The sequence below is a fragment of the Nothobranchius furzeri genome, chromosome 5 (assembly GCF_043380555.1).
Source record: "Nothobranchius furzeri strain GRZ-AD chromosome 5, NfurGRZ-RIMD1, whole genome shotgun sequence".
Taxonomy (NCBI): domain Eukaryota; kingdom Metazoa; phylum Chordata; class Actinopteri; order Cyprinodontiformes; family Nothobranchiidae; genus Nothobranchius; species Nothobranchius furzeri.
Window position 1 is genome coordinate 28,115,091 of NC_091745.1, and position 27,104 is coordinate 28,142,194.

At 46.8% G+C, this 27,104-nt stretch overlaps 1 protein-coding gene across 1 annotated transcript; it reads right to left on the reverse strand.

The window, feature by feature from the left end:
• Positions 1-15,886: 15,886 nt before the first annotated feature.
• LOC129154690 (spectrin alpha chain, non-erythrocytic 1-like) lies at positions 15,887-20,847 on the reverse strand. The gene is made up of 11 exons (XM_054734671.2): positions 20,514-20,847; positions 19,242-19,364; positions 18,954-19,171; positions 18,444-18,536; positions 18,229-18,333; positions 18,124-18,156; positions 17,226-17,273; positions 17,022-17,113; positions 16,671-16,935; positions 16,319-16,531; positions 15,887-16,236 (listed from the first exon to the last, which is right to left on the reverse strand). Exons 4-10 carry the CDS (start codon positions 18,507-18,509, stop codon positions 16,448-16,450), a joined length of 693 nt encoding a protein of 230 aa, XP_054590646.2. The 5' UTR covers positions 18,510-18,536; positions 18,954-19,171; positions 19,242-19,364; positions 20,514-20,847; the 3' UTR covers positions 15,887-16,236; positions 16,319-16,447.
• Between the last annotated feature and the right edge of the window lie 6,257 nt (positions 20,848-27,104).

Below are 27,104 nucleotides of genomic sequence, written 5' to 3' on the forward strand. Positions count from 1 at the left end.
CGGCCTCTGGACTGGAGGGGGAGACGTTGAACTGGAAGGGACGTCGACCTCTGGACCGGAGGGGGCGCCGACCTCGGGACTGGAGGAGGCGTTGACCTCAGTACTTGAAGGGGCGTCGAACTCCGGACTGGAAGGGGCGTCAACCTCCGGACTGGAAGGAGCTTCGATCTCCGGACTGGAAGGGGCGTCAACCTCCGGACTGGAAGGGGCGTCGACCTCTGGACTGGAAGGGGCATCGACCTCTGGACTGGAAGGGGCGTCGACCTCTGGACTGGAAGGGGCGTCGACCTCCGTACTGGAAGGAGAGTCGACCTCTGGACTGGAAGGGGCGTCGACCTCTGGACTGGAAGGGGCGTCAACCTCTGGACTGGAAGAAACGTCGACCTCTGGACTGGAAGGAGCGTCGACCTCTGGACTGGAAGGAGCGTCGACCTCTGGATGGGAAGGAGCGTCGACCTCTGTCGCCTTCTGGTCCGGAGGCGCCGGCTTCTGGACCGCCGACTTCTGGACCTGGACTGTCGGCTTCTGGTCCAGAGGCGCCGGCTTCTGGACCGCCAACTTCTGGACCGCCGACTTTTGGACCTGGACCGTCGAATTTTGGACCTGGACTGTCGACTTCTGGACCTGGACCGTCGATTTCTGGACCGGAACCGTCGACTTCTGGACCGGAAACTTTGACTTCTGGACTGGAACCTTCGACTTCTGGACCGGAGGCGTCGACTTCAGGGCCGGAGGCATTGACTTCTGGAGTGGAGGCGGAGCAGCTGCAGGAGGGGCAGCCGACTTCTGGAGTGGAGGCGGAGCCGCTGCAGTCGGGACCGCTTCCTTGGCTGGTGCCGCCGGACTGGGTGCTGACCACTGGACTGGCTGGCCTGGGGCCAGAGCCTCTTGGACAGGCTGGACCGGGGGCAGAGCATCCTGGACCACTGCTGGAACTGGCGCTGACTGGACTGGTGGTGCGGGACCTGGTGGAACCGGTAACTGGAAAAGCAGGGAGGATAGATTGTCCAGCTGGAACTCCTGGAGACTGAGGATCTGACGGAGTCGGACCAGCTCAGCTCGGAGACCGGCGAGCTCTGTTGGATGGGCTGCGAGCTCGGTCCTTTGGCCTGGAGATGAGAGAGCTGCTGACTGGACCAGAGGCGGGGCCGCTGGCTGGACAGAAACCTTCTCCTGGAGACACGGGGAGGATAGGGTGTCCATCTGGAACTCCCAGAGGCTGACGAGCTGACGGATCCGGCCAAGCTTCGCCTGGAGACCGGCGAGCTCTGTCAGCTGGGCTGTAGGCGTGGTTCCTCCGCTTGCAGATGACGGAGGCGCTGATTGGACCAGAGACGAGACTGCTGGTCTGACTGGGAGCGGGTCCAAGCTGGCGCGCCGAGCCAGGGCAGCCGCGAGCTCGCGGCTCCGTCCTGGGACAAGGGGTGACGGTAGAGCCCGGCATACTTCCCAACGCTGTGGGCCAACTCCGGGGGAGCACACAGCCAGTCTGGTGCCCACATAGCAGGAGCTGTCCATCTGCGCCTCCCCGTCCAAGTCTCCATCCAGCTCCGGGAGGGTGGAGAGGATTGCTGAGGCCCGGGCTCGGTGGCAGCGTCAGCGGCGAGGCGACGCCGGAGGAAGAGGAGCCGACCGGTGGTCCTTGGTGAGAAACTGGAGCAGGTTCTCCCAAGGGATAACCTCCCCGCTGGATCCCTCTGTGGGTTGGCTCATTCTGTCACAACGTGCCAGTGAGTGGAAAGGAGGTGAGGATCCACATGCTGGGGAGGAATCAGGCAGGTAGACAAACTGGGTAACGTAAAATGTTTTAATAACAAACGCATGCAGGACATGGGAACAATGAGCCAACAAGAGACACAGAACTGGAGGGGTTTAAATAAAAGAGGGCTGGGAGCTTGGGTGATTGGAAAACGAGAGGCAGGTGGGAGTAATTAACAGAGACGCAGGCTGAACCAAATGGGGAGACAGGACAGGGTGTGAAATTTATCAGGGATAAAGGACTCCTTTCGCTCTCCTTTTAATATCCCCATGCCCAAATGACTCAGTTAATGTTTGTTTTTATTTTTATTTTTTATTTAAAATTTGTCAAGAAACTGGTCAGTTTAGTCTCTTCCTTGCTTTTAACTAATGCTTAATAAACACCTAATGATTTATAAAGTGTTACAGATTAATGACATGTATATGTTACCACATCACTAAACTTTAGTTGGGCACTAATGTGTCATTGTTTCCGCTTTGGAGTTGTCCTTAGTTGGTGGCTTTGGAGACTTCATGACAAAGAGTTCCCACAACTGTCTTCACATCAACTCCAGATGAGGCCAGCTCAGCAACAGTCATCTTGGCAATGGCCATAGGATCCATGTTGATATCTCTGATTATTTATCTCTCCAATGTTTTTGTATTTTTTATGCTTGCAGCCCCAGGTGTGTTCATAACAGAATGTGTCTCTTGATGCTTTGCAATGATACAGCTATTGTGGACACCATGAAATGTTTGGAAATGACAGTGTCGCCTTCACCCTCACTGTAAGCTACTGCTAACATCTTCCAGAGGTCAGGACTAATTAATTTCTTTGACATGATGAATTTGCTTCTTGCCAAAAGTGTCAGAATAGTCGAAGCATTCAAGTGCCACTGGCCCTGGTCTCCAGAGTTCCACATGTAAGAATCGATGCTGATTGATCACTCAAGTGTGGTGGGAAAGTTAATTGAATGTTCAGGTGTTGTTTTGAAACTAACTGAATGGCCACATTTGTCTTGGAAGCAAAGAAGGCACAGGAAGGCTAATAATTTTGGCCTTGTTATTTTTCTTTTTGTGATTCAGGACATGAATAAAATACTGATCAAACTTTGTGGAGATTCTGTGACTGCTCTTTTGAAAGAAATGCAAGTAGGAAATGGTTTTATTATAGTCATTTGGGTGGAAATAATGTGTGTTTTGTGTGAACTAAAATGGAAACAGATTATTTCTTTAAAGTAGTGCCTGCCTTTCTTCTCAGAACTCAGACACTTCTCATTCACAAAGGTGTGGCTTACTCTTTTAATCAGTTCATTTGCAGAGGCTTCTATTTGGAATGAATGCCTTGCAAGCAGAACTCAGGGTGCAAAAAAGCCCACAAACCCCTGTCTCAGCAGACCAGGGGGTCTCATTTATAAAACATTGCACAGAATCCTTACTAAAACCGTTCTTAAGCTCAGAAAATTAACTTACGCCAAGTAAGTTTGTGACCTATAAAACATGGAGTACGCACAGTTTCACGCAATCTCCGCTTTGTAAATCAGAAACCACCTAGAAATGTGCTCAGGTGTTTCTGGATCCCATCCCGCCCTCAACACGCCCACTTACTGCCATAAATGGTCAATGCAAAGTGCCTTGTGGATCTCATGCATATTCATAAGCAGGCTCTTTGCAGCGCTCCACCATTAACGATGGCGACCGCAGATCAAGGAAGCGCAATTTCACAAGCAGAAATTGAGGTACTTGTGGGTGAAGTGGAAAAATGAAAGGAAGTGCTTTTGCAAAACAAATAAGAGAAAATGCATGGAGTGGCACAGCGTTGCTGAAGCCGTCAATGCTGAGTTATTCAGAGAGATCTGTGGCGGATATTAAAAAAATGGTCCGATCTGAAGGTGGAGGCAAAAAAAAAAAGAGGTTTTGCCACCGCCAGAGTGTGTCCGCCGCTGGCGGAGGCCCTGGCACCTCTGATCCCCTACTGCTAACCGTTAGGATCTCAGCAGTACTCGGACCAGCAAGCATGCATGGAGAAGGAGGGAGACACTGACCATGCAGTGGAGACTGGTAACCAGGAGTGCACATAATATCTTTGGGTTGGTACTCAGTTATGGTTGTTGCTTGGTCCTCACATTTTTTAATGCACTTAATTCTTAACCCAACTCACAATAGGAACAAAACAGAGTAACGCGTTGATGATGCAACATATTTTAATTTTGACTGAAAACAATAAGTACAACATGTCATGATCCTGTTCCTGTCGAAGACCTGTTGCCACAGCAACCACATCCCGCACCTCATCAGCTCCATTCATTCCACCTGTTCCATCATCAACCTAATTCACCACACCTGCTCCTCCTGCTATAAAAGATTCAGCTACCCAGTCATTGCCAGATTATTGAAAACCTTGCAAGTAAATCTTCCAGCCTGTTACTCACCTTGTCTTCTGATCACGAACTCTGCTCCGTCCCCGACCTCAACTATTGGATTTACCCTGTCTGCTCCGCTGCTGCTCTGATCCTCTGGTTCCGATCCTGCTCTGTCCCCGACTTTGCTTCTTGGATTTCCCCTACGGACTATTCTCTATTCAGATCTCCTGGTAACGACCTCCTGCCTCCTGACCTGGCCTCTGCCTCTCTCCTTTTAATAAACATCGTTAAACTGTCATTCTGTGTTGGGTGTTTTCACGGATCCACCAGTCAGCTCGTGACAGAATAATCTGGCCACTATGGATCCGAACACAACATCAGAGTGGCGTGTTAGTGTGGAGACAGCTATAAACAAACTGGAGAACAAGACTGAGGAAATGCTAAACCTGCTACGAGCTAACCAACAGAGATTGCAGCTAGCTGCTTCTGGTTTAACTCCAGACTCCGCCATCGTGCCCCGAAGTTATCCTATTCTTGAGCCACATCTGGTTCCACCTGAAGTTTTCCGAGGTGAATCAAAGAACTGCCGAGCATTTCTTACACAATGTGAGATTCAGTTTGAGCTACAGCCCTCCTCTTTTCCCACAGAGCGATCTCGAGTGGCATACGTCATTTCCCTGTTATCAGGACAAGCCAGAGTTTGGGGAACTGGAGAATGGGCAAGAAATTCTGGGATATGTTACAATTACCATGATTTTGCTCATGAACTTATAAGGATTTTTGATCCATTATTACCTGGTCGAGAAGTCACCCGCAAACTTATGATGTTAAAACAGGATAACAGAAGGGTCACGGATTACATAATTGACTTTCATGCTATTTCTGCTACCAGTGACTGGAATGAGCCCGCTCTTATGGACATGTTCTATCAAGGTCTTTCTGACAGTATCAAAGATGAGATGGCCACCCGAGAATTTCTCAAGACCTTGGTTGAACTGGAGAACCTAGCTACAAGAATTGACCTTCGACACATGGAATACAGGAGAGACAGAACAAACAGGAATTTTAATCAGCCTGCATTAACCCCTTACCGTCCTGCTCGACAGTCGTCCTCAGGTAAATTGTCTAAGATTGGTGGTTTTTCTTCCACTCCCACCAGAACTGAGGAACCTATGCAACTTGGCAGGTCACAATTATCACCAGAAGAGAAGACCAGAAGGAGGAATCTTAATCTGTGTCTGTATTGCGGCAACTCGGGGCACATGGTTCGGAACTGCCCGTTAAAAGGACAGATCCAGTCGATATCCAGAGGCGTCTACTGGGTCACATTAATCCTAAGTCCTCGTCCAGGCCTCCAGTAACTGCCATTTTTTCCCACGCAAACCAAGAGACTAAGCTCCCAGTATTTATTGACTCTGGCGCAAACACGGAGTTTATGAACTATAACACGGCCAAGACTCTGGGACTGAAGCTTCAACCCATGTCAGGGACTCAGGAGATTCTGGCTATCGACGGCCACACTATGTATCGTGCCACCCAGGAGAAGGAGCCTTTAAACATGAGGTTTGAAGGTAACCACACAGAGACTTTAAAATTTCTGGTTATTATATCTCCAAGCATTCCTATCATTCTAGGCAACACCTGGTTACAAAAACACAACCCTCAAATTGCCTGGTGCAAAGAAAAGGTTCTTCAATGGTCTGCTCACTGTCATCATAACTGTTTAAACTATGCGTCCCCTCCCATTCAATCTGTTCAGGATCCCCAATAAATCTACCCTGACCTTTCCAAAGTGCCCAAGACTTACCATGATTTGAAGGAGGTTTTCAGTAAACATCGTGCCACCTCTCTTCCACCTCATCGCCCATATGACTGTGCCATTGACCTATTACATGGTACTTTTCCTCCAAGGGGCCGTTTGTTTTCTCTCTCCATTCCCGAACAAACTGCCATGACCAAATACATTAAGGAATCGCTACAGGCAGGACTTATCCGACCATCCTCCTCCCCTGCCGGTGCTGAGTTTTTCTTTGTGGAAAAGAAAGATGGATCCCTTAGGCCTTGCATCGACTACTGAGCCCTGAATGACATCACCATAAAAATCGCTATCCCATACCACTCAAAAACACCGCTTTTGACTCTCTTCACGGAGCCCGAATATTTACAAAACTGGATCTACGCAATATCTATCACTTGGTTCGCATACGTGAAGGGGATGAATGGAAGACTGCTTTTAACACCCCCACAGGACATTATGAGTATCTCGTCATGCCATTTGGACTAACTAATGCACCTGCTGTTTTTCAGGCCCTCATCAATGTAACGTGAGGAAATATGGGTTTTCTGTGCCAAAGGTTGTATTTGGCCCGGCTGGGTCAGAGCTGGGTCACTCAGAACTTTCACCCACAGATTAAGACCTTTGCCAACATGCAGTCTGCAAGATTCAACAGAAACCACAACATCCCACACCTGCAGCTTCCAGCCGAAGGAGTTCTCATGAAAGCTAGTCATAATAAAAGAGTCTTACGCTTCCTTTGTTTATTAATGCTAAATAATCATTTTACCATTTTACTCATTATAAATGTATTTCAATCAAATGAATGATTATTATGCTTTGGTTAATCATAATAACTATAATGAATCAATGCTTAATTAAATAATGTTTTGAAGATGTTTTAGTGATGACCTTCACACTCGCTCACACAGGTCTACTCTCACAGTAAACTCCCAAACACATTTGCTCTGACGCACAAGTATTGCTTTGGGAGGAGAAGTGGCTTTTGGTAAGTTTCAGTTCATGATTCAGTTCGAGTTTGTCAACGAGAGAGAGCGGACGTGTTGAACACACACATGACACTATTCCTGTCAAGCCAGACAGGATAGCTGAATTGCAACCAGCTAACGCAGACTCGTCCAGAATCTTTTGATTTCTGAGTAATTTAAACTTAAGAAAGCGCATCTGCCAAACGCGTCATCAACGTGTACCGAGGTCAACTCTGGACCGGAGCGTCGGACACCTTCGTCTTCTCTGCCAGCCAAGGTGTCCCCTGGATGAACATCCTCCGGTGACGTCCGGATCTGAAAAGGGGGTCCTCGTACGGTGAGGCAGTACACAACGGATAGCGTTTGATGACTTTTTCTAATAAGACCTAAGTTTTATTCAAACCATCACTTTTCACTCAGACACCTGTTTCTTCCTGAAGCAATCTCAGATACCTGCACACACGCATTCATATCACATCATTCTCAAATCTTAGCACATCCAACACAAGGTCTATTTGTGCAAGCTTAAAATATCAACTATTAAAATTTGTCCAAAAAGGGGTCTTAGCCACCTCTGTTGTTGCTAGGCCTCCTGGGGCTGGAGGCTAGGAGGGAGATCTGTCCGTCTGGTTGGGGTTGGGGGTGGTGGGTTGCTGTGCTCAGCGTTGGGCGGGGGAGCCTGCTCATCAGCACCCCAGCAGAAAGGGTCAAACTCTGGTTACCGGTGATGGTTGTACCCAGTGTGCAGCAGTACCGGGACCAGAGTGAATAGGGTGTGTATGGGGAGCATGAGTGGGTGTCCGGCATGCATTTTTGTAAGTGTTGGGTTGTATGTGCATGTGTGAGCATGAGGGAGGGAGTGTGTGACTGTGTTTGTGTATGATTGTATATGTCAGGTGGGGCCTTTGACTCCTCCCCTCTCCTGGAATCTCTCTTGATGATATAGATCTTTGTCCCCCCTGCCACACCTGGTGTGAGGGGTTGTGCCATGGTCTGCCTGAGTGTTCGTGGCAACCGGGTCTGGGGGTTTAAGTTTCAGGCATCTGCCTGATAGATCCCGGTGGCTGCCTGGTGGGGTCTGGGTCCCTGGGCTCTGCTGGGTCCCCAGCGGGGGTGGTCACCCCTGGGTCCCGGGTCGCTGGGTCCCGGGCTCGGCCGGCTAGGGGGTGGGAGGCTGCGGGCGGGCCTGTGGGCTTGCCGCTGATGTCTCCCGGGACTCTGCCGGCTGCTGGTTGTCGCCCCCCGGGGCAATCCTCTGTGCCTCTCGGGGGGGGGGGGGGGGGGGGGGGGTGTCTTCCTGGTTGCAGTCTCCTTGGGGTTCCTGTGTTCTGGGGCAGCGCCTGGATCTCTGGGACTTGGAGCTCCCCCCGTCTCCTGCGCATCTTTGGGGGGCGGATCTGTGGTCCCTCACACTCTCTGTTGGACACTCCTATAGAGAAACCTTACATAAACAAGCGCGTGTACACACACAGGTGCTCACATGGTGCTCTCAAAAGTATGGGCTTGGGCACGTTCAAAACATGTCTTAAGACTATGGTGGGCACTTAATGCACTGTGATTTATTATCGTGATTCTTCAGTTAAGCAATGTTGATTATATATTTTCTTCATCAAGTTGACGCAGTGATAGCTAGATCTTGTTGTATTGTTGTTGTGTCCCTTTTTTTTGTCTTTTTCTGCAGGTCTAGAAGCAGACTCTTGTTCATTTATTTTTGTGGAACACCCCACCCCTCCTCCTCCTCTCTCCCCACCTTCTCTTTTCCTTTCTCTTTCACCTCTGTCTCCGTGTCTGGTCGGAATTACAATGCATTCAACAACAATAACAATAAAGTTTTAAGTATCAGGCGTGACATTAAAAGCAAACGCTTTGATGCTCCACCTGAGAGTAAATCTGTAAGGCTTGTCACCAGGATTCAGACATCAATTCTGCTTGCTTCACAGCCAGACAGGACACGGTAAAAAAAAAAAATGTCCAACAAGGTTGCCAATGTTGATTAATTTCCTATGCTTGTCATTTGAAATCATTAGTTTAATTTGAAGAATTAAAACTTTTAACTTTCAAACTTGTCTCTTCATTGAACTGAAACACAGACACACGGATATGATCGTCAGTTTATCGATGAAAACAACCTTTGAGTCTTCTTAATTCTATAAAATTTGGTTATTAATTTATTAAAATTAATATCTCAAATTAATATGTAGAATGGTTCCTCTTTCATAAAAGAGCATAAACCATTACACTACATCAATGATGTTCTTAGAGACATGGTGGGCAGTTGTGTGTTCGTCTATCTCAATGACGTTTTGGTATTTTCTCCTGAACCAGAGACCCACCAGAAACAAGTACGTGCCGCGCTCCTCCGCCTCCTCCAGAATAACCTGTTTGTCAAAGCTGAAAAATGTGAATTCCATTGTACCACTGTCTCTTTCCTTGATTTCACTATCTCTCCCAATCAGATTGCCATGGATCCTGCCAAAACTTCTGTCGTTGTCAACTGGCCCGTTCCCACGACCCGTAAACAGCTCCAACGGTTCCTAGGATTCACCAACTTCTATCGGAGATTCATAAAGGGATACAGTAAGATCACTACACCTCTGCATGCCCTCACTTCCAGCAAGGTCTGTTTTAAATGGAATAAGTCAGCCCAAGACTCATTTCAAAAACTCAAAGACATGTTTACGTCCGCACCAGTCCTGCATTCCCCCGATACCACAAGACAGTTCATTGTTGAAGTTGAAGCCTCGGCCTTTGGAGTTGGGGCTGTCCTCAGTCAGAGATCCAAGGACGATAAGGTACATCCATATGCATTTTTCTCCAAGACTCTTTCATCCACAAAGCGCAATTATGATGTTGGAGACCGGGAGCTTTTGGCCATCAAACTAGCACTGGAAGAATGGCGGCATTGGCTGGAGGGGGCTGTTACACCATTCAGTGTGTGGACCGATCATAAAAACTTGGAATACATTAAAACAGCAAAAAGACTCAACTCTCGACAAGCCAGGTGGGCCATATTTTTTAGTCAACTCAACTTCACTCTGCCTTATCGCCCAGGAGAGAAGAACACAAAACCCAATGCCCTCTCCAGATCTATGGAACCTACAATAACAGACCAGGACCACGATTCCGACTCGCTGATCCTCCCTCAATGAGTTTTGCTTGGAGCATCCAGACTGGAGCTGGAGACTCAACTCCGACAGGCTCACCAGCAATATCCGGTGCCTCCCCAGTGTCCTCCTGATCGCCTGTTTGTTCCTGATGCCCTCTGTTCCCTGGTACTCACCTTCTGCCACAGTTCCCGTCTCTATTGCCATCCAGGCGTCTCCAAAACACTGGCCCTTGTACGCAATCATTTCTGGTGGTCTACCCTGTCAAGAGACGTTAAAGAGTTTGTTTCAGCCTGTCCCACCTGTGTCAAAGCCAAGACCTCTCGCCGGCCCACGGCAGGACTATTACGGTCGTTACCTATTCCCCACCATCCCTGGTCTCACATCAGCATGGATTTCATCACGGGTCTTCCCCCTTCTGATGGTTTTAAGATAATTCTCACCATTGTGGACCGATTCTCGAAAATGTCTCATCTGGTTCCTCTTAGGAAATTCCCCTCTGCTAAGGATATGGCCGACATTGTGGCGAGAGAGGTGTTTTGCCTTCATGGCTTGCCCCTGGACATCGTCTCTGATCGTGGCCCTCAGTTCATCTCTGGCTTTTGGAAGGAGTTCTGTGCTCGTTTGGGCATTCAAGTGAGTCTCTCGTCCGGTTTTCACCCCCAGACCGATGGCCAATTGGAGAGGATTAATCAGGAGGTGGAGACCAGACTTCGTACACTCTGTGAGGACGATGCAACCTCCTGATCCCGTAACCTGCCTTGGGTGGAGCATGTCTTCAACTCTCTTCCGTCAAGCTCCACAGGTGTGTCCCCGTTCTATGCTGTCTATGGTTTTCAACCTCCCGTGTTCTCCCTGTAGGACCATGTGTCCAGGGTTCCATCGGCCCAGGCAGCCGCTCTCAGGTGTCATTGAGCATAGAGGATAGCCCGCAGGAACCTTGTCTGCTCCTCTGCAGTCTACTCCCGCTCGGCCAACCGTCGTCGCATACCTGCTCCTACCTACAGTCTTGGGCAAAGAGTCTGGTTGTCCACTAAGGATGTTCCCCTCAGGGTGGATTGCCGCAAGCTGGCTCCTCGATTCATTGAACCCTTCCCTGTGTCTAAGGTCATCAATCCTGCAGCGGTCCGCCTCCGTCTCCCCAGGCCGCTTCGCGTCCATCCCACCTTCCACGTCTCCAGGATCAAGCCCGTCGTCTCCTCGGCACTTGTGCCCACCTCCGGGCCCCCTCCGCCCGCCCGGCTGGTGGGGGGTGGGCCGGTTTGGGATGTCAGGCGGCTCTTACGATCCAGGCGCTGGGGTCGGGGACTTTAGTACCTGGTGGATTGGGAGGAGTTTGGCCCTGAGGAGCGTTCCTGGGTTCCTGCCAGGGACATCCTCGATGGGTCCCTCATCCGCGACTTCCACCGGACCCATCCTGACCAGCCTGGTGGACCAGCTGGTGCCGGTCCTTGAGGGGGGGGGGGGGGGGGGGCTGTCATGATCCTGCTCCTGTTGAAGACCTGTTGCTACAGCAAGCACAGCCCGCACCTCATCAGCTCCATTCATTCCACCTGTTCCGTCATCAACCTAATTCACCACACCTGCTCCTCCTGCTATAAAAGATCCATTCAGCTACCCAGTCATTGCCAGATTATTGAAAGCCTTGCAAGTAAATCTTCCAGCCGGTTACTCACCTTGTCTTCTGATCCCGAACTCTGCTCCGTCCCTGACCTCGACTACTGGATTTACCCTGTCTGCTCCGCTGCTGCTCTGATCCTCTGGTTCTGATCCTGCTCCATCCCCGACTTCGCTTCTTGGATTTCCCCTACGGACTATTCTCTATTCAGATCTCCTGGTAACGACCTCCTGCCTCCTGACCTAGCCTCTGCCTCTCTCCTTTTAATAAACATCGTTAAACTGTCATTCTGTGTTGGGTGTTTTTACGGATCCGCCAGTCAGCTCGTGACACAACATATTGCTAGCTTAACTTAAACCTTCTAATTTTCAAACAACACGACTGATTTGTCTGAATGTAAAACACAATGTGTAAACAGCTGCTTTTGTGATAACAAAAATCAAATAAAAATGAATTTTAAAGCACTTAACAAAATTACTATTTCAGAGCACTGAAATTTTTTAAACGGCATAAATGCCGTTTTTATTTCTACGGACTCTCATCCTCATCATCATCATCCTCCTCACTATCCTGACTGGCTTCCTCCAGTTCAAACACAGCAGAAGAAACTTTCTGATGTTCTCTGCTGTTAGTATGTTTATCAAACGCTGGATGATTGAAGTTTTCAGTGCCTATGTAAAAGGCGCTGTTTTTGTCTGCCAGGGTGGGATTTTCACGGCATAATCAGCACCACATCTCTGTGCGTTCATCGTTTGTTTGAAGCCCGCCGACCTTCTGCAGCCACTTCTCCGCGAATACTCTTTTCTTTTGCGGTTCCGACTCAGTCTGGCGTTTTTTTGGAGGCGGAGGAACACCAAAATAATTACTTAATGGAGCTTGCTTCTTGGACATTTTTAAAATGCTCCAGAAATGTCTTCCTTCCTCCACAAAATCTTAGGTGCGCAAATGCGTGCTGCAGCTTTTTTTCAACTGTGCATTGTTTATTTTGACAGAGCTTGCACACCTGCGGACCACTTATGTGCACGCCTGCTGGTAATGTTTAAGCCTTTTTTAAATGCAGATCAAATGTGTACGTCATTAAAGTATAAAACAAAACCAAATATCGTTGTTTCCCCCAAGTGACTCTGGACAAAGCGTCCAATGAGGCATCCCGGGCAGCAACCGAAGATGTGGCTGCATGATCTCACCAGTGCACCTCGGTTCTTCACTGATGACGTGTCCAAGTAGCACTGGAAGGTGTATTCATATTCTTATTTTGTAAACCCTAAAGTTTGCGTGGAAAGTTGCTTACACAGTTTTCCGACCCCGTTTTGTGCATAAGCAAGCTTTATAAATAAGACCCCAGGACTGCAACATCACAGTTAAGCTTCTTTCCTGCTATTTGGGACCTCCGGTTTGCAACATGGTTGTTTCATCTCCACAAATGACACAAGCCAGGAGGCCTTCTGCCGTGAAGTGAAGTTGCTTATGCTAAAGGTTAGCTTAGACTAGCCGAGACATCCTCTGCTGATGTCTGGACGTTAAAAACAAAAATGTGAGTCAAGCTGGGTGAGTCCTCAATGTCAAGGAACAGTGTGACATGGATCTGTCAGGATTTTTAAATCTAACGTTTCACCGTCTATCAGAAACTAAAGCAGGAGCCAGGTGTAAGAGACTATGTTCATGTTCAGCCTGCATGGAGAACTCATAGTGACTGATTATAATAAGAAAAAACATTTTAAAATGTGTTTTTCAGTCAACCACACCTTTAATTATTTGCTGTGGTATCAGTAGAAATGAATGTGGATTTGGAGTCTTACTTGTTAGTATCAGAGCTGCCAAGTCACACATCTGACAGCCTTCACATGCTCTCATGCCACACCTTCAATTTTTCACGCTGAACACTGTGCAATTTTTTCCCCTCATTGACGCTGCATCTGAGGAGCATGCCTGCAGACTAGGTCTGTCTGCTCACCCTTGCTGCTCCCTGCACCAGCTGTGCCGTGTTTTCATCAGCCACTGATTGTTTAAAGGACCTGCTGGAGCTCCTCACCAATGGGGACAATAGTGCAGAGCTGCCTTTCCTCTGGTCTGTTGTCTCCTGCTTAGGACTAAAGACTTTGAGATGAAAAATGAGAAGAGTATGGGTAAAAAGAGATTGTTTACATTCTGAGGTATTTTTGAGCTCTCGTTAGAGTAATTCGTATTTTCTGTATTTAACTTTTGAGAATCTGAGCGCTTTTGTGTTAGTTTTGGATATCATTGGGGCAAAGACCCATTTCTGTTCTATCAATTGCTTTTGCCACTAGAATAAGCAGCAAAAAAAGAAAAGAAAACCTTTTGTTAATTATCACTTGTGTCACACGTCCTCCATGTTACCCCAGGCCCCCTAGACACCTGGGTTGTAACCATAGACAGTACATACTGGACAAACGGATTCGATAGACTCCAATAACACGTTTTTTGTCTATAATGGGAGGTGGCCACCACCGCCATTTTGACCGTGTCACAGGTTCCGTCCAGCCCAGACAATTCCATAAAAGGGAAGAGAGGAGGAGCTGAGGGTGGGGCTGTAAGGCTGGGCTCGAGTGACGACACCCGTGTGAACTAGCTACGAGCTAACCTGAAGCTAACCCTGGCTAACCCAAAGCTAACGCGGAGGTGGGAGCCGAGCTAACGGATGTAGCCACCTAGCTTCAACCCAACCGGAGCTAACTGGAACACCCATCGACCTGAACCTCACACGGAGTTTAGGTGGAGGTTTTCGGCGCCTGTTAGTGACAAGTACCTGGATTAAAAAAGTATTGAATCGGTAAGTTTATAATTTATTTCCGTAATGAAAACATTTTGCTGTGAGCAAGTTTTCAGTACCGTATCTTCCGGGCTATCGCTCCTGAGTCGCACCAGCCATTAAATGTATAATGAAGAAGAGAAAATATATTTAAGTCGTATTTTGGGGGGACATTTTATTATCTTTCTTACAAAATCTGAGACCAAGCGTTTCACATTGCAACACAAGCACCGGTAACCATAACAGAATGAACAACAGCCAGCAGAGGAGAGGATGGCAGTGTTTCAAACCCTCCCGGCCGGCGAGGAGAGCTCATTCCTGGGCTGGAGCCGGCCCTCAGCACCCCGCCACAGGCTCTAACAGATGCTGGCGGTGTTTGAAACCCTTCCAGCGGGACAGGGGAACTCATTCTTGGGCGGGTCGGAGTCGGCCCGCAGCAGCGCGGTGTAGCCTACATATTTTGTTATATAAGTCGCTCCGGAGTATAAGTAGCAGGACCAGCCAGAATATTTAAAAAAGTGCGAGTTATAGTCCGGAAAATATGGCAGTTATTAGTATTCGAGCTAAATATGCAGCCTAAATACATTTCATATATTTCCAAAATGTGATACTTGTTTGTATCTTGTACAGCCAACTAGTCTTTATTCTGGACTCAGTACAATTTACCAAAAGTAAAGAGACATTCTACAGATGAAGTAAGCACAAGATAACTTACTGGAAGACACGGAATTATCATCAGAACCAGAACAAGAGAGCCTGATAACAGTCATGTGAAAATAAGTTAAAAAGTATGTATGTATAACAGAAATAAAAATATATTAGAATTAGTGTAACTCACTGTGATCCAAACAATAAATCAGCCATAGCTGATTAGTAAATATGACATGAGGTCTGGGAGTTTTTAATTTTCATTTTTATTTTTTTCTTAGATCTGTTTAAATGTCACCATGGCAGCCTGTGTGTCTCCAACATCAGCTACACAAAGCAGCAACTGTAAGTTCCACATACCTGTCTCACCACTTCATGTATGGTTTTGTACTTTAAACAATTATGACAAACCTGTTATTTTTTTCTCCATAGCCATTTGGATCATTGGAGACAGCTGAGTGAGGCGTGGTGCCCAGAGAGCTGCAGAGACCCTCGGAGACAACCTTGGCCTCCCTGACGTCTGTGTCTCCTGGTTCAGTTGGGGTGGACCGTCGACATACATACATGTGCCGACACTTTGCGCCCTGTTTTATAAACTGTAGTGTTAAAAATAAATGTTTTTGCTCAATTACTGGAATTTCTTTGGTTAAGACAAAAGTGAGGAATAATCATTTACAAGTTATTTGTACAACAGGCCCATTTTAAATCCCAACAGTTTCTTAGCAGACAATAGAAATGTGTTCTTTACTAACTGTACTTGGTTTAAAAATCTTACTAAAATAGTGCCGTATTGCAAAACCCAATCATACTTGTTATGTAAACATTAGCTTTGTAGATATTTTTTACAGATATATATTTGTGTGCAACAAAAACCAAACTTAAATAATTTGTCATTCTTTATTGAAAAACAACAAAATAAAGTTATACAGAAGTGTGGGAAAATGATAATGTGCAAGTATTGCTCTTTAAATGTAATCCTATTTATCTTTAAAAAGAAAAACTCTAAAAATGTTCTGTACAGCATCATGACAGAAGAATGGTGGTCTGTCTGTCAGATTGTGCTGAACAGATTTGCTCTTTGAAGAGGAGTGTCATGTTTGGAGGAAGGTACTTAACCCAAGACATGCAGAATACAACACTGACCAAAAACTGATAGAAAAAATGATTTATTTATAAGGAGGAACTTAAGGTGCACAGATAAGTCTGGTTGGAACTGCAACAACAGCTCAGCGTCTGGAGGAGGGAGAACACAGGTGAGCATAGGTTCTGGTTTCAAAATCCATTGTAGGCAGGCAGAGGTGTTCAGCAGACTTACTGTGGTGGGTGTACGTGTTGGCTGGAGGAGGGAGAGGTAGAGAGCCGGGGGAAGCGCAGGAGAGGGAGCAGAGGTGGAGAGAAGCGGGGCGTCCTGGTGGATGGGGCACTGGGTGAGATGAGAGGTGGGTTATGGAGGGTGGTGATAAGGTCCGTGTGTTGAATATCCAAATCCTGGAGTAGAGGTCAGTATCCAATGAGGTCGACAGGAATCCTGAAGAATGGTAAATCCAATATAAGAGCAAAAACACTACGACATAACATTAATCCTAGGAACACTAGAGGTAACACGAGTGGCTGGTTACTACCAAAACTGAGGCAATCTTCGGCGTCAAATTGTGTCCTCCATCCACCTTAAATAGGAAAGCACCCCGCTGATTGCTGATCAGGAACGGCTGGGGTGGAGTCACCAGAACCATGAAGAACGTGTCTCCAGAGACAACCCGGGTCCTGGTACCGATCAGGAAGCGGACCTTATCACCCAGAGCTGCCAGGTCACGCTCAAAGCCTTCATGTTCACGCTGCAGAGCCTGAATGCTGGCCAGGTGGAGGCCGTAGTTGTCTGTGTTCAGGGCCTGGTTCTTCTCCTCGATCCACTCTTTGGTCTCATCAGCGTCTCTGAGAAGACATCAGAACTCCGTCTGAGTGTGGGTCCAAACTCTACTGACTCGTAAGCGGCGCATAAGTATAAGTGTGCGGGGTACCTGTGGAAGCGCTGCACCTCATGGGCGCTGCCCAGCATGTTGCTCCGGTCTTCAGCCAGCTGTTGCAGCGAGCGCCAGCGGTTGTTCAGCTCCTGGAGAGAAACCAAACCCAGTGAGATGAAGGTGGACGCCAGCGGGCTGGACGCCGGACGAGGAAACCTGGAGACGGATCGCTCAGACAGGAAGGGAAGAGCTTCCTCTTACCTTGATGGAATTAAAGTTAGCCGTCGTCTGAACGCCCAACCGTACGGTCTGAGGTCAAAGGTCACAGGAAACACACACCAGTCAGCAGTCATACAGATGCATAAAGATAACTGTAGCCATGGCAACCAGCTGACATGTCCCCACTTTCACCAGCACCTGGTGCCTGCCGGGTCACCTGAATTCCTGTGTGATGTCAGCACGGTCGGCCGTGACTGCGGCCATCAGAGGTGACCTCTGATCAGCTGAATGAACTCACCTTCCAGGGTGACGCCGTCTTACCCCGGGTTTCCACGGGAGCCGTCAGCAGCACGTTACTGCAGCAGTACGTCTTGCTCGCGTAAGCTGCTGCTTGGCCCTTCCCACGAGACGCGAAGCAGCAGGGGAGCAGCTGTCACCGACCGAGCACGAAGTCACACGAGTGACTTCGTCAGTAAACACAATAACAAGCAGGAGAAAACTACAACATGGTTTGTGTTTTATGTTCTGTCCGTTTTATAATCGCCAATACGGACCTGAAAAACAAAGGAGACCGCTAGCTTGGTGATAACTTCTCACGGGGCCGCACAGTTAGTAACTTTTTTTAAAAGTAAAGCAACCGGAAGGCAGTACGTTCTTTATTCTGAAAATCTCGGTAGCTTCTCTCAATTTCCGCGTCCGATTTCCTGTCTTTCCTTCCCCAAAAATGTCGAACTTGACCCGTTTCAGAGGCGTCGCGCGTAGAAAATAGAACCGGCGCGTAAAGGCCGCGACATGATGCTCCTGAGACGCGGCCGACTCGCGCTGCTGACGGCTCCAGTGGAAAGCCGGGGTTAGAGTCGGCTTCATCCTGTAAACAAACAAATGAGTGGTAACAAAAACACCACGTCTGGTTCTGGTGGAGGCGGAGGACAACACGCACCTTTCCAGGAGCAGAACCCAGATGTTCTTGTTGCTACAAACAGAGACGAGCAGAGTTAAACCAGGAAGTGAGAGGGACCAGCTGCTGCAGACAGGTGACGCTCACCTGAGCCTGAACCATAGGAGCCTCCTCAGCCATCAGACCTTCTGACTCCAGTTCAGATGCCACCTTGTTGATGTCCCTCAGGCGGGACTCGTTGGCCTTCAGATCCTGCAGGACAAAAGCACCTGCTGATTACCTTGTTGCTGTCGGGTTAACAGGTCTGGTGTTAGAACGTGGTGGATAAGAATGTTCTGACGGGCCGAGGGTTCTGAACTCACCCTGCAGGACTGGGCCTGCTCCTTCAGGGCCTGGATGCTGCTGCCGTAAGCCGACAGGTCCGACATCAGGGCCTCGTGCTTCTTCAGGAGAGCCTGTGGAGCAGAACATCAGAACCTTCAGCTCGTCTGACACAAGTGGAGCTTTCTCGCAGCGATGGTCCAATCGGATCCGCCACCGTAAAACAAACCCTGCTCAGTTCACCGCAGCTCTGTGGGTGTTTAGTGGAAAAGCGTGAGCCTTCTGCCGGCTGCCACGTGTCATGGCTGCTCTGCAGCGGGAACACACATCACAGCTTGTAAACCGTTTGAAATAAGAGCGCCGGGAACACGTTTGTCATCACTTCCTGTGCGAGGCCAGCACTTCTACCCCTAACCCATGAGACGCTCAAACGAGCAACGACGTCTGGTAGACAACCGAAGGACTTGACAAATACAGAAACACTAATTATGAAGGACTGGAAAGAGAGCAAAGAAAAGCGATTGGAGTTTCTCAGGAAGGGACTTCCATACCTCGGCCAAGTCCTCGTCTTTCCCTTAGTCTGGACTTCCAACGATGGGCTCCTTCTCCCTCATCCAGGACTCGGCCTCATTAGCATCCGCAAAGTACTGCTGGGCCTGCAGAGAGTCCTCCAGGTCCTGCCTCCTCTGGGACGCCTTGGCCTTCAGCGTGTCCCAACGTCCATGAAGCTCCCACAGTTTAGTCTTCACTTCCTCACCAGCGAAGTGACCTGGACCCAAAAAAAGTGAGCCAGAACCTGCAGACACCTCAGAAACATGTCAGGACCAGACCTGCTCTACCTTCTTCCACCATGGTCTCTCCTTTCTGGGTGACAGCCTTGATGCGAGGTTCATGACCTGTGATCTCAGCCTGCAGAGCCTGGTGCTTCTTCAGCAGGTTCTGGACACCAATCAGGTCCTTCCCTGAGGACACATGTTAGAGTTCAGCATTATGCAGTAGACAGACCAGTTTAACCCAGGGGTTTCTTTCTTCTACAATCTGCTCTTTAACTGTATCATTTCCTGCTATTTCAGCTGTTAACTTTATTTTTTCTGTAAGTGTTTTTCTCCCCAGAAGAAGCTACAATGGTGTTCTGCTGAGCTGTGGTGGCCTCATGGAGGGGGCCATCAGCTAGCACACTCCTGCTAACCACTTAAACATTCTCCCTCTCCTGATAATAACATTTTACTTTCTTTGATGTTGGATGTGCTACTGCTAGTTTACCCGTTAAATTATAGATTCACTAGGATAAATACAATAAAGTTTATCTCTCGCCAAATAGAATATTTACTAAGAAATCACAATGCAATGTGTGTGTGTGTGTGTGTAAAAGCCATGTGTAGTGTTTATTTATAAAGCATATGTTGTTGGATTTTATCCAGAATCGAGACTTTGAAAATATATAGTTTAATTACAGTTTGATTTCTTTGACATCTGTATAATGTTTATTATTTTGTTTTTCCCCCCAAATACCTAACGTTTTAGTTAACATGAATATTAGTCATTCATCCCAAAACATAAAGTTACACATTTTAAATTTTAATAGGGGAAGACTGCAGGAGGGAGCGGTAAAATATAGGGGGTCCCCTGCAAAAACTAACTTTACAAGTCTGATGAAACTTGCTGGTGTTCCCGCTGCTTCTTCGGTAAACAGCGCCAACAAAAACAAAGAAACTTGGGATCTTGTCGGCGTGGCGGTGGGATTTAAGGGAAACGCTGTATGCCCTATAGACTTCTCAACGAGCTGCAGTATTTCTCCGGTCAGCCCGCAGCAGCGAGGCGCCGCATCGGTCAGCCTGCCCGGCCTGACCGCTGGGGATTACCGGATGAAAGAATGGAGCACAGGTGTCCCTCCAAGCGGCGCGCTCCGTCATATTTCAACCCATTTTTATCTTAAATGCACTGGGTTTTACCCATCGAAATATACCATATTAATTATTTTACCGTATTTTACATTTAAATTTCATGGTTAAACAGTACATGCTACATGTTAAACTGATAGTTAGCTAGCTACTTCGGTAAACTCAGCTAGGCAGCAGTGACATAAAATACAAATATAGATTTTAACTTACCGAAAAAAATGAAGTGGAGACTCCTTGGACGCTCTATTAGTGCAATTAATACCACAGCAAGTCATTTTGTCCAACAATTGCACCAATAATATCCAAAACAGAATTCACAAGCACAGAGACTCAAAATCCCGACACAGTTTCCAGGAGGGACCGAGGCTGTACTGAGGCCTTTCCACGGAGCTAGCTCTGTGGTCACGTGGGTCTGAGGCGGCGGTCACGTGTGTCGGATGCTCATTAATTATACAGAATTTTAGGCTTTCAATACACTTAAACAGAAGAGTGAGAAAAAAATTCACCCCCCTCAGAGTTGTCATGAGTGTAAACTAGATAATTTAGACAAAAAACATGTTTTGGTACCAGGCTGTAAACATGTTTATTTCTGCTGTGAAATCGGCATTTTTAACATGGGAGTCAATGAGGATTTGCTCGCTTCTGGTACCAGCCCCCAGCGGATGAGGGTGGAACTGCAATTTTTCTTACTTCCGGGATGGGACCATTTTTAGAGCGGCATTGTGGGGGCTTGGTTGTAACAGCAACTGTAATGAATTAACAAGTAAACCAGGCCCTTAATGTTTGATGTGGAAGATGGATGCTAAAGTTTAATGGCCAGTTGGTTTTCCTTTCCTGACTCAACACAAACAACCAAAAAGAACACACAGACAGGCAAAAGCATTATGAGCTGGAGAACTAATTCTAATTCCATACAGATTGTAAATCATTTGTTCTAGTTGTTGATTTCACTGAGTTTTCCTGTCAGATAACAAACTTGTTGTCTGTGACATTGAGCCAGTTAAGTCATCATTTCTTTACAACTTGAAATTTCTGACGTTTTTGTTGACTGTCTGAAATTTATTTAGCTTTCAGTTTTGGCATTTTGTCTTGGAAACCACACAATATTTTAATAATAAGCTTCAGAGATCTTCATCTAATATCTCCTGAGTGATAAAACCACTTTGTGGTTCACCAGCAGCAAACTGATCAGAAGGAGTGAATGTCTGAGCACGGTGCTCTGACATTCAATTCAATTCAAAGATACTTTATTAATCCCAGAGGGAAATTAGAGTTTCAGTACACACAATTCAGAGATCAGACATACATAGGCAAAGACACATGACAAGAATTGGTGACTGTGGTCATTCGCAACCCGAGTCGCGCTACCTTAATAGAGATCAGAGGGTTTATATGAGGATTGGTTCAGGTGGAGGGGAAAAAAGGCACTTCAGAGTTACCCTTCACCGGGAGGGCAGCTTTGCTATGCAAAAAACACCTCGGACAGAAATGCAACAGACTTCAGACATCACACAACATAAGTGTCCACTAGGTGGGGTGGTAGGGTTTTGGGACTCTCCACAAGTCAGTCCCTGCAGCCACGATAAGCAGCGCTCGTCACCTTAGTATGGACAGGGGAGCGAGGTCGTTGAGGTTTGGGGGGCACAGTGACTCCTGGAACAATTCGGGGGCCTTCACAGCCCGCAGTGCCGCCGAGGTTGGGAAAGGAGACAGAGTTGCCGTTGCGACGGCAGCATTCCACATTTCTTCTGAGGGGGGAGTATTTGTTACAGGCTTACAGGCTCAAGGGCACCAGATTCAGATTAGAAATTGTTTTGGGGCCAGACAGAGATAATTTCTTCTGTGTCTTAAAGTTCCGTTCGTCCTCAACCTCTCAAAATCCCAATAATGGCGTAAATTAATCTATCCCAATCCGTGCTTATTTGTCCACTTTCTCCTTGATGGCATCCATCTTTTGTGCCAACGCATGAATCTCAGCCAAAGTTCCAAGCTAACGATTCATCTCGACAGTTATATGAGTCTGTGCATTCACAGCGCGGTGTAATCCATCCATGAGCTCTGGGAGAGCTACAATATTCCTCAACAGCTCGTTAATTTTCCGCTAAGCCAGGAAGCCTCCCAGGCCAAAGAGCAGGAAACCTGACACCAACACCAGGAATATCCAGATGTCCTCAGAATCCTCTACAGACAGTTGAGAGAGGCAGATCAAGTTCCACTGTTTCCAGGAGTCCATGATATGCCCAACTGGGTCTGTCCCAGAGGGGCACCCGGGAGCCCCTTCACCCGTTCTCATTGTTGAAAAAAATGTATCAGTCACGTTCAGAGACCAGCTGACCAGGTCCATTTTAGTTATTCCCAGTTTCCAGAAAAAACTGCAGAAGCAGTCGTACACCCAGAGACAGACAAAGAGCCTTGGGACAAGATAGGGAGGAGAGGAGGAAAAAAGCGTCTGTACTCTCCAAGAGCCGGAAGGAAAGGAGTCTCCAGCTCAGTGGCCTAGTAGTAGAGTGTCCGCCCTGAGACTGGGAGATCAGGGTTTGATTCCTGGTCGGGTCACACCAAAGACTTAGAAAAAAATGGGGCCCAATGCCTCCCTGCTTGACACTCAGCATTACGGGGTTGGATTGGGGGGTTAAACCACCAAATGGTTCCCGAGCGCGGCCGTGTCTGCAGCTCACCGCTCCACCAGGGGATGGGTCAAATGCGGAGAACAAATTTCACACACACATCAGTGTGTGTGACAACTAATGGGACTTTAACTTTAATCCAGCCTTCACAAGTCCAAGGACATTAATGGGACATTTTTATTTCATTCAGTGAGTCAGAAATGAACGAAGATGAATGAATTCTAAGAATAACCTCTTCACCTCCTACCTGCTCTGCTGCAGAGGCCTTAAATACACTGTTTGACCTCGTGACCTGTTTCCCCCATTCACTTATTGGTATTAACACAAACATCAGGAGTTTGACGCATTATCTTGTGCTTTGTTTTTTTCCTCATGATTTAAACTGGATCTGAAGCTACTAATGAAGACTATCTGTTGTTGCTTTGATCAAATTTTACCTAATACCTTAAAATGATTCCGTTTTATTTAACACATAAGGACATGTCTTAGTTCTGGTGGATGAAAATGACTGAAATACTTTAATAAACATTTCAGTTGTTTCAACTGGCAACTAACTTGATTTTATCTGTAGAAAATTAAGTGAAACCACTAAACTCTAACTCTTCTATCATTTTCTCCTGGACACAGCAGTGATTCTACCGATTAACGTCCTGTGGACAAATCCTACATCTCTGATGCACACATAAACTGTTGTTCTGCAGCAGTTTGCAGTGAAGTGAAATCACAAAACTTTATTCAGTTATTTCTGAGCTGTCTGCAGACAAATCAAGCACACCTGAGTTTGCTTCGAGGAGTCCGGGATGGATTATCGTTTTATTTTCTTCATTTGAATTCTGGGCAGGAAGAGTCGTCGGCATGGTGAGAAGTCCATGAATTAGAGATGTATAGATATAAAGAGAAACACTGTGTTCTCTTTGGCTGATGGGCGGGAGTCGCGGCGAGAACAGGGTCTCTCCATCTCTCCTCCCACAGGTAAGCACTTATCACTCGTCTCTGAAAAAGGAGGATATCATACCAAGAAAATAGATATATAGAGGACTCTTGAGGTAATAAAAAATCTCAGTGGCTGGTCTAAATAATTGATCTCTATATTTCACTTGTACTCAAAAAGGAAGATTGCTTCTCTTCCTCTCGTTCTGTGAATTTAAGAGTGCAGAAGTTACTTTTTCATCTTTCCCAGTGAGTTTGCAGGCAGCAGCAGTTCTCTCAAATAAAACTACAAAAATGTTCACCTTCTCGGAACAACGCTCCCATAGCAATTCAGCAAGAATAGAGGACTGTTAATTAATATGTGCAGAGAAAGTGTCTGCTGATGTGATTTAATGAATTACCGGGCGTTTTGATCTCTTGTGTCTTCAGGAAGGGGTTGTGATGGTAGGCTGGAGCAGGAGATTGAACAAAGGATCAGGGCCTCATTTATAAAACTTGCTTACACAAAAAATGGGGTCTCAAATGCAAACTTTGTGATTCATAGAAAAAACGTGATGGGAAAATGTGTGCAATAATGCTTCAACTCTGACCCTGGCGTGAAGTGGTGAGATGGCAAAATGGTGAATTAAAGCCACAGTTTTAAACTTGCTGACACACTGCATCTGACTTGAGAATAAAAATAAGAATCTGAATTCATTTGTTGCATTTAAAAGTTGTATAAAAGTGTTCCGTGTTGTGCCTGAATGAGTTCATTGAACGATCGTTCATGAACTCGTTCATATTTTTTGGAGAACGTTAACTGAACTCGCTCCATTTTGGTCTGATGAACGTTATCATGAACGCACTCATTCTGGCGTTTGTGAACGCCGCTCTGAACGCAGTTCAGTTTGATTCAAGAAGGTGCCAGATTGACATGGCGCCTTTCATACAAATGTTTGTCTAAAGCCATGGTGGCTAAAAGAGGGAAAATATCAGATCTGGCAACCCAAGTCATCGAGCCACACCGCGTCTGCATGAAAATACAGAGGGAGATTCAGTGATTGTAGCAACAGGCAGCAACAGCTGGTGTCAATGAGCAAAGCAGCCTCTTCGTATGAGCACCTTAAAGAGTTTTTTGAAAAGGTCAGTTATGATCCAGACGGGAAAAATATTGCATTTCTGTGTAAACTTTGCCCACCGGGTTTCAAGAAGCAACTCTGAACATCAACAACGTCAAAAGCAAACTTGAAACGGCACGTTGAAATAAAGCACCCGGCTAGCCTTTCAAGATATATGCAAGTTATTAAAAAAATCAAAAGACACGGCGACGACGAGCGACTCCTCTACCACCCAAAACCAGATAACGGCATACAGTAGCAGTAGCTGTGTTTTCATTTCCCAGCCGCAGGTAGACGACCTAATATTGCAGTATATCATCAGAGACCTGCAGCCTATAAGAACAGTGGAAAGCCCCGCGTTCATAAACTTCATCAAGGGGTTGCAACCATCCAAAAAAAAAAAAATACAAGCTCTGCTAAACACGAAATTTAAGGAAAATATATGTGAACTTAAGACTGAACTCTCTGAAGTTGATATTGTGTGTACAACTGCAGATTGCTGGTCAGCTGTGAACAAAGCATTTATGGGCATCACTATCCACTGGCTGAACAAAACTGATGTTTCTAAGAGACACCGCTGTACTGGCATGTCGACGTGTTAAAGGGGCACATTCACATGATGTGTTGGCAAAACTACTGTCCGATATTAACAAACAATTCAAAATCCACAACAAGGTTGTGTGTACAGTAACTGACAATGCTGCTAATTTTGTCAAGGCGTTCAACTGTTTTGGAATGGATGTTGCTGTTGACCCTGAAGAGCCAGAAACAGAGGATTACTTTGGAACAAAAAGTGAAGATGACGAGGAACCAAAGTCTTCGTCTGCTGCTACAAGTGAGAGTTCAGATGAAGATGACCAGATGGAGCCTCTGTCCCTCTCAGGTCTGGATAATCCCTGCCTCCCCCCTCATAGAAGGTGCATGTGTCACACCTTGAATCTTGTGGCCAAAGATACTGAAAAGATAACTGAAAAACACTACAAATCAATGTCAAGGGCTGTTTTTGCAAAAGCTTCTGCTCTGTGGAAGCACGTTAAATGAAGTCCAAAGGCTTCTGAAGTTGTGGAGGAAAAGCTTGGGATTGGATTTGTTGTGCCAAATGACACAAGATGGAACTCTGTATATCTTGCGATGGAGCAACTGTCTCGCATAGCAACACTATCTACCGAGGTGGCAATTAAGGAGGCTGAGGTCAATGCTGAAAATGAGACCACTCCCCAACACGATGAGCTGATTCTGCACACTGTGAGTGATGAGTTTGGCTTCCGTCCATTCCTTCCACATGAAGTCCAGTTCATACACAACTTTGTAGAGGTGATGAGGCCCCTAGCACTTAAACATCCTTCAAGCACAGAAGAACATCTTTCTTGGCTACCTGGCTCCAACCATTGTCCAGCTCCAGTGCCATATGAATATCCTGTTGGATGAGAGCATGAAACCCACAGCTGCAGAGGGCCTGATTACATGCCGTCCCCTCATAGAGAGCATCTTGAAGTCACTGACCACGAGGCTGGGAGCTCTTCTGGAGAAGAGGGAGAACATATTCTCTGCTATTCTGGTGCCAAGATTCAAGCTAGACTGGGTCCAAGATGAAGAGAAACGTGCGCATTACAAATTAATGCTAATGAGAGAATTTCAAACCCTCAGCTCGGACGACTCGGTACCAGGAGACTCCAGTCAAGCCCAATCCAGTAGTGAAGTAAACACGAAAGATCCTGCTGCTTCATTCTTTAGATTTCACAGAAAACCTCAGGTTTCTGGAAAAGGTGAAGTAGACACCTACTTGGATGCCCCAACCACAGATGGGTTTGATGAATACATGCAGTTTCCAAAGCTCAAAAGTCTGTTCATAAAGCACAACACTGCACTGCCCTCAAGCGCCCCGGTAGAGAGGCTCTTCAGCATTGGTGGCCTAATATTCAGGCAATCATAAACTGTTATATTCAACAATCTTTTAATCCATATATTTCTTTGGTCAAATTATTTTATAATGGTCATGATGTTATTTTGTTCTTTACTGTCTTGTCTGATTCAGGCCCGGGAGAAACAGGCTGGGAGATGCCAACTTCGAGAAGCAGCTGATCTTAAATGCAAACAGAAAGATTTTATGGTATGTTAAATATTTCCGTGACCTGTTTGGGCTACAT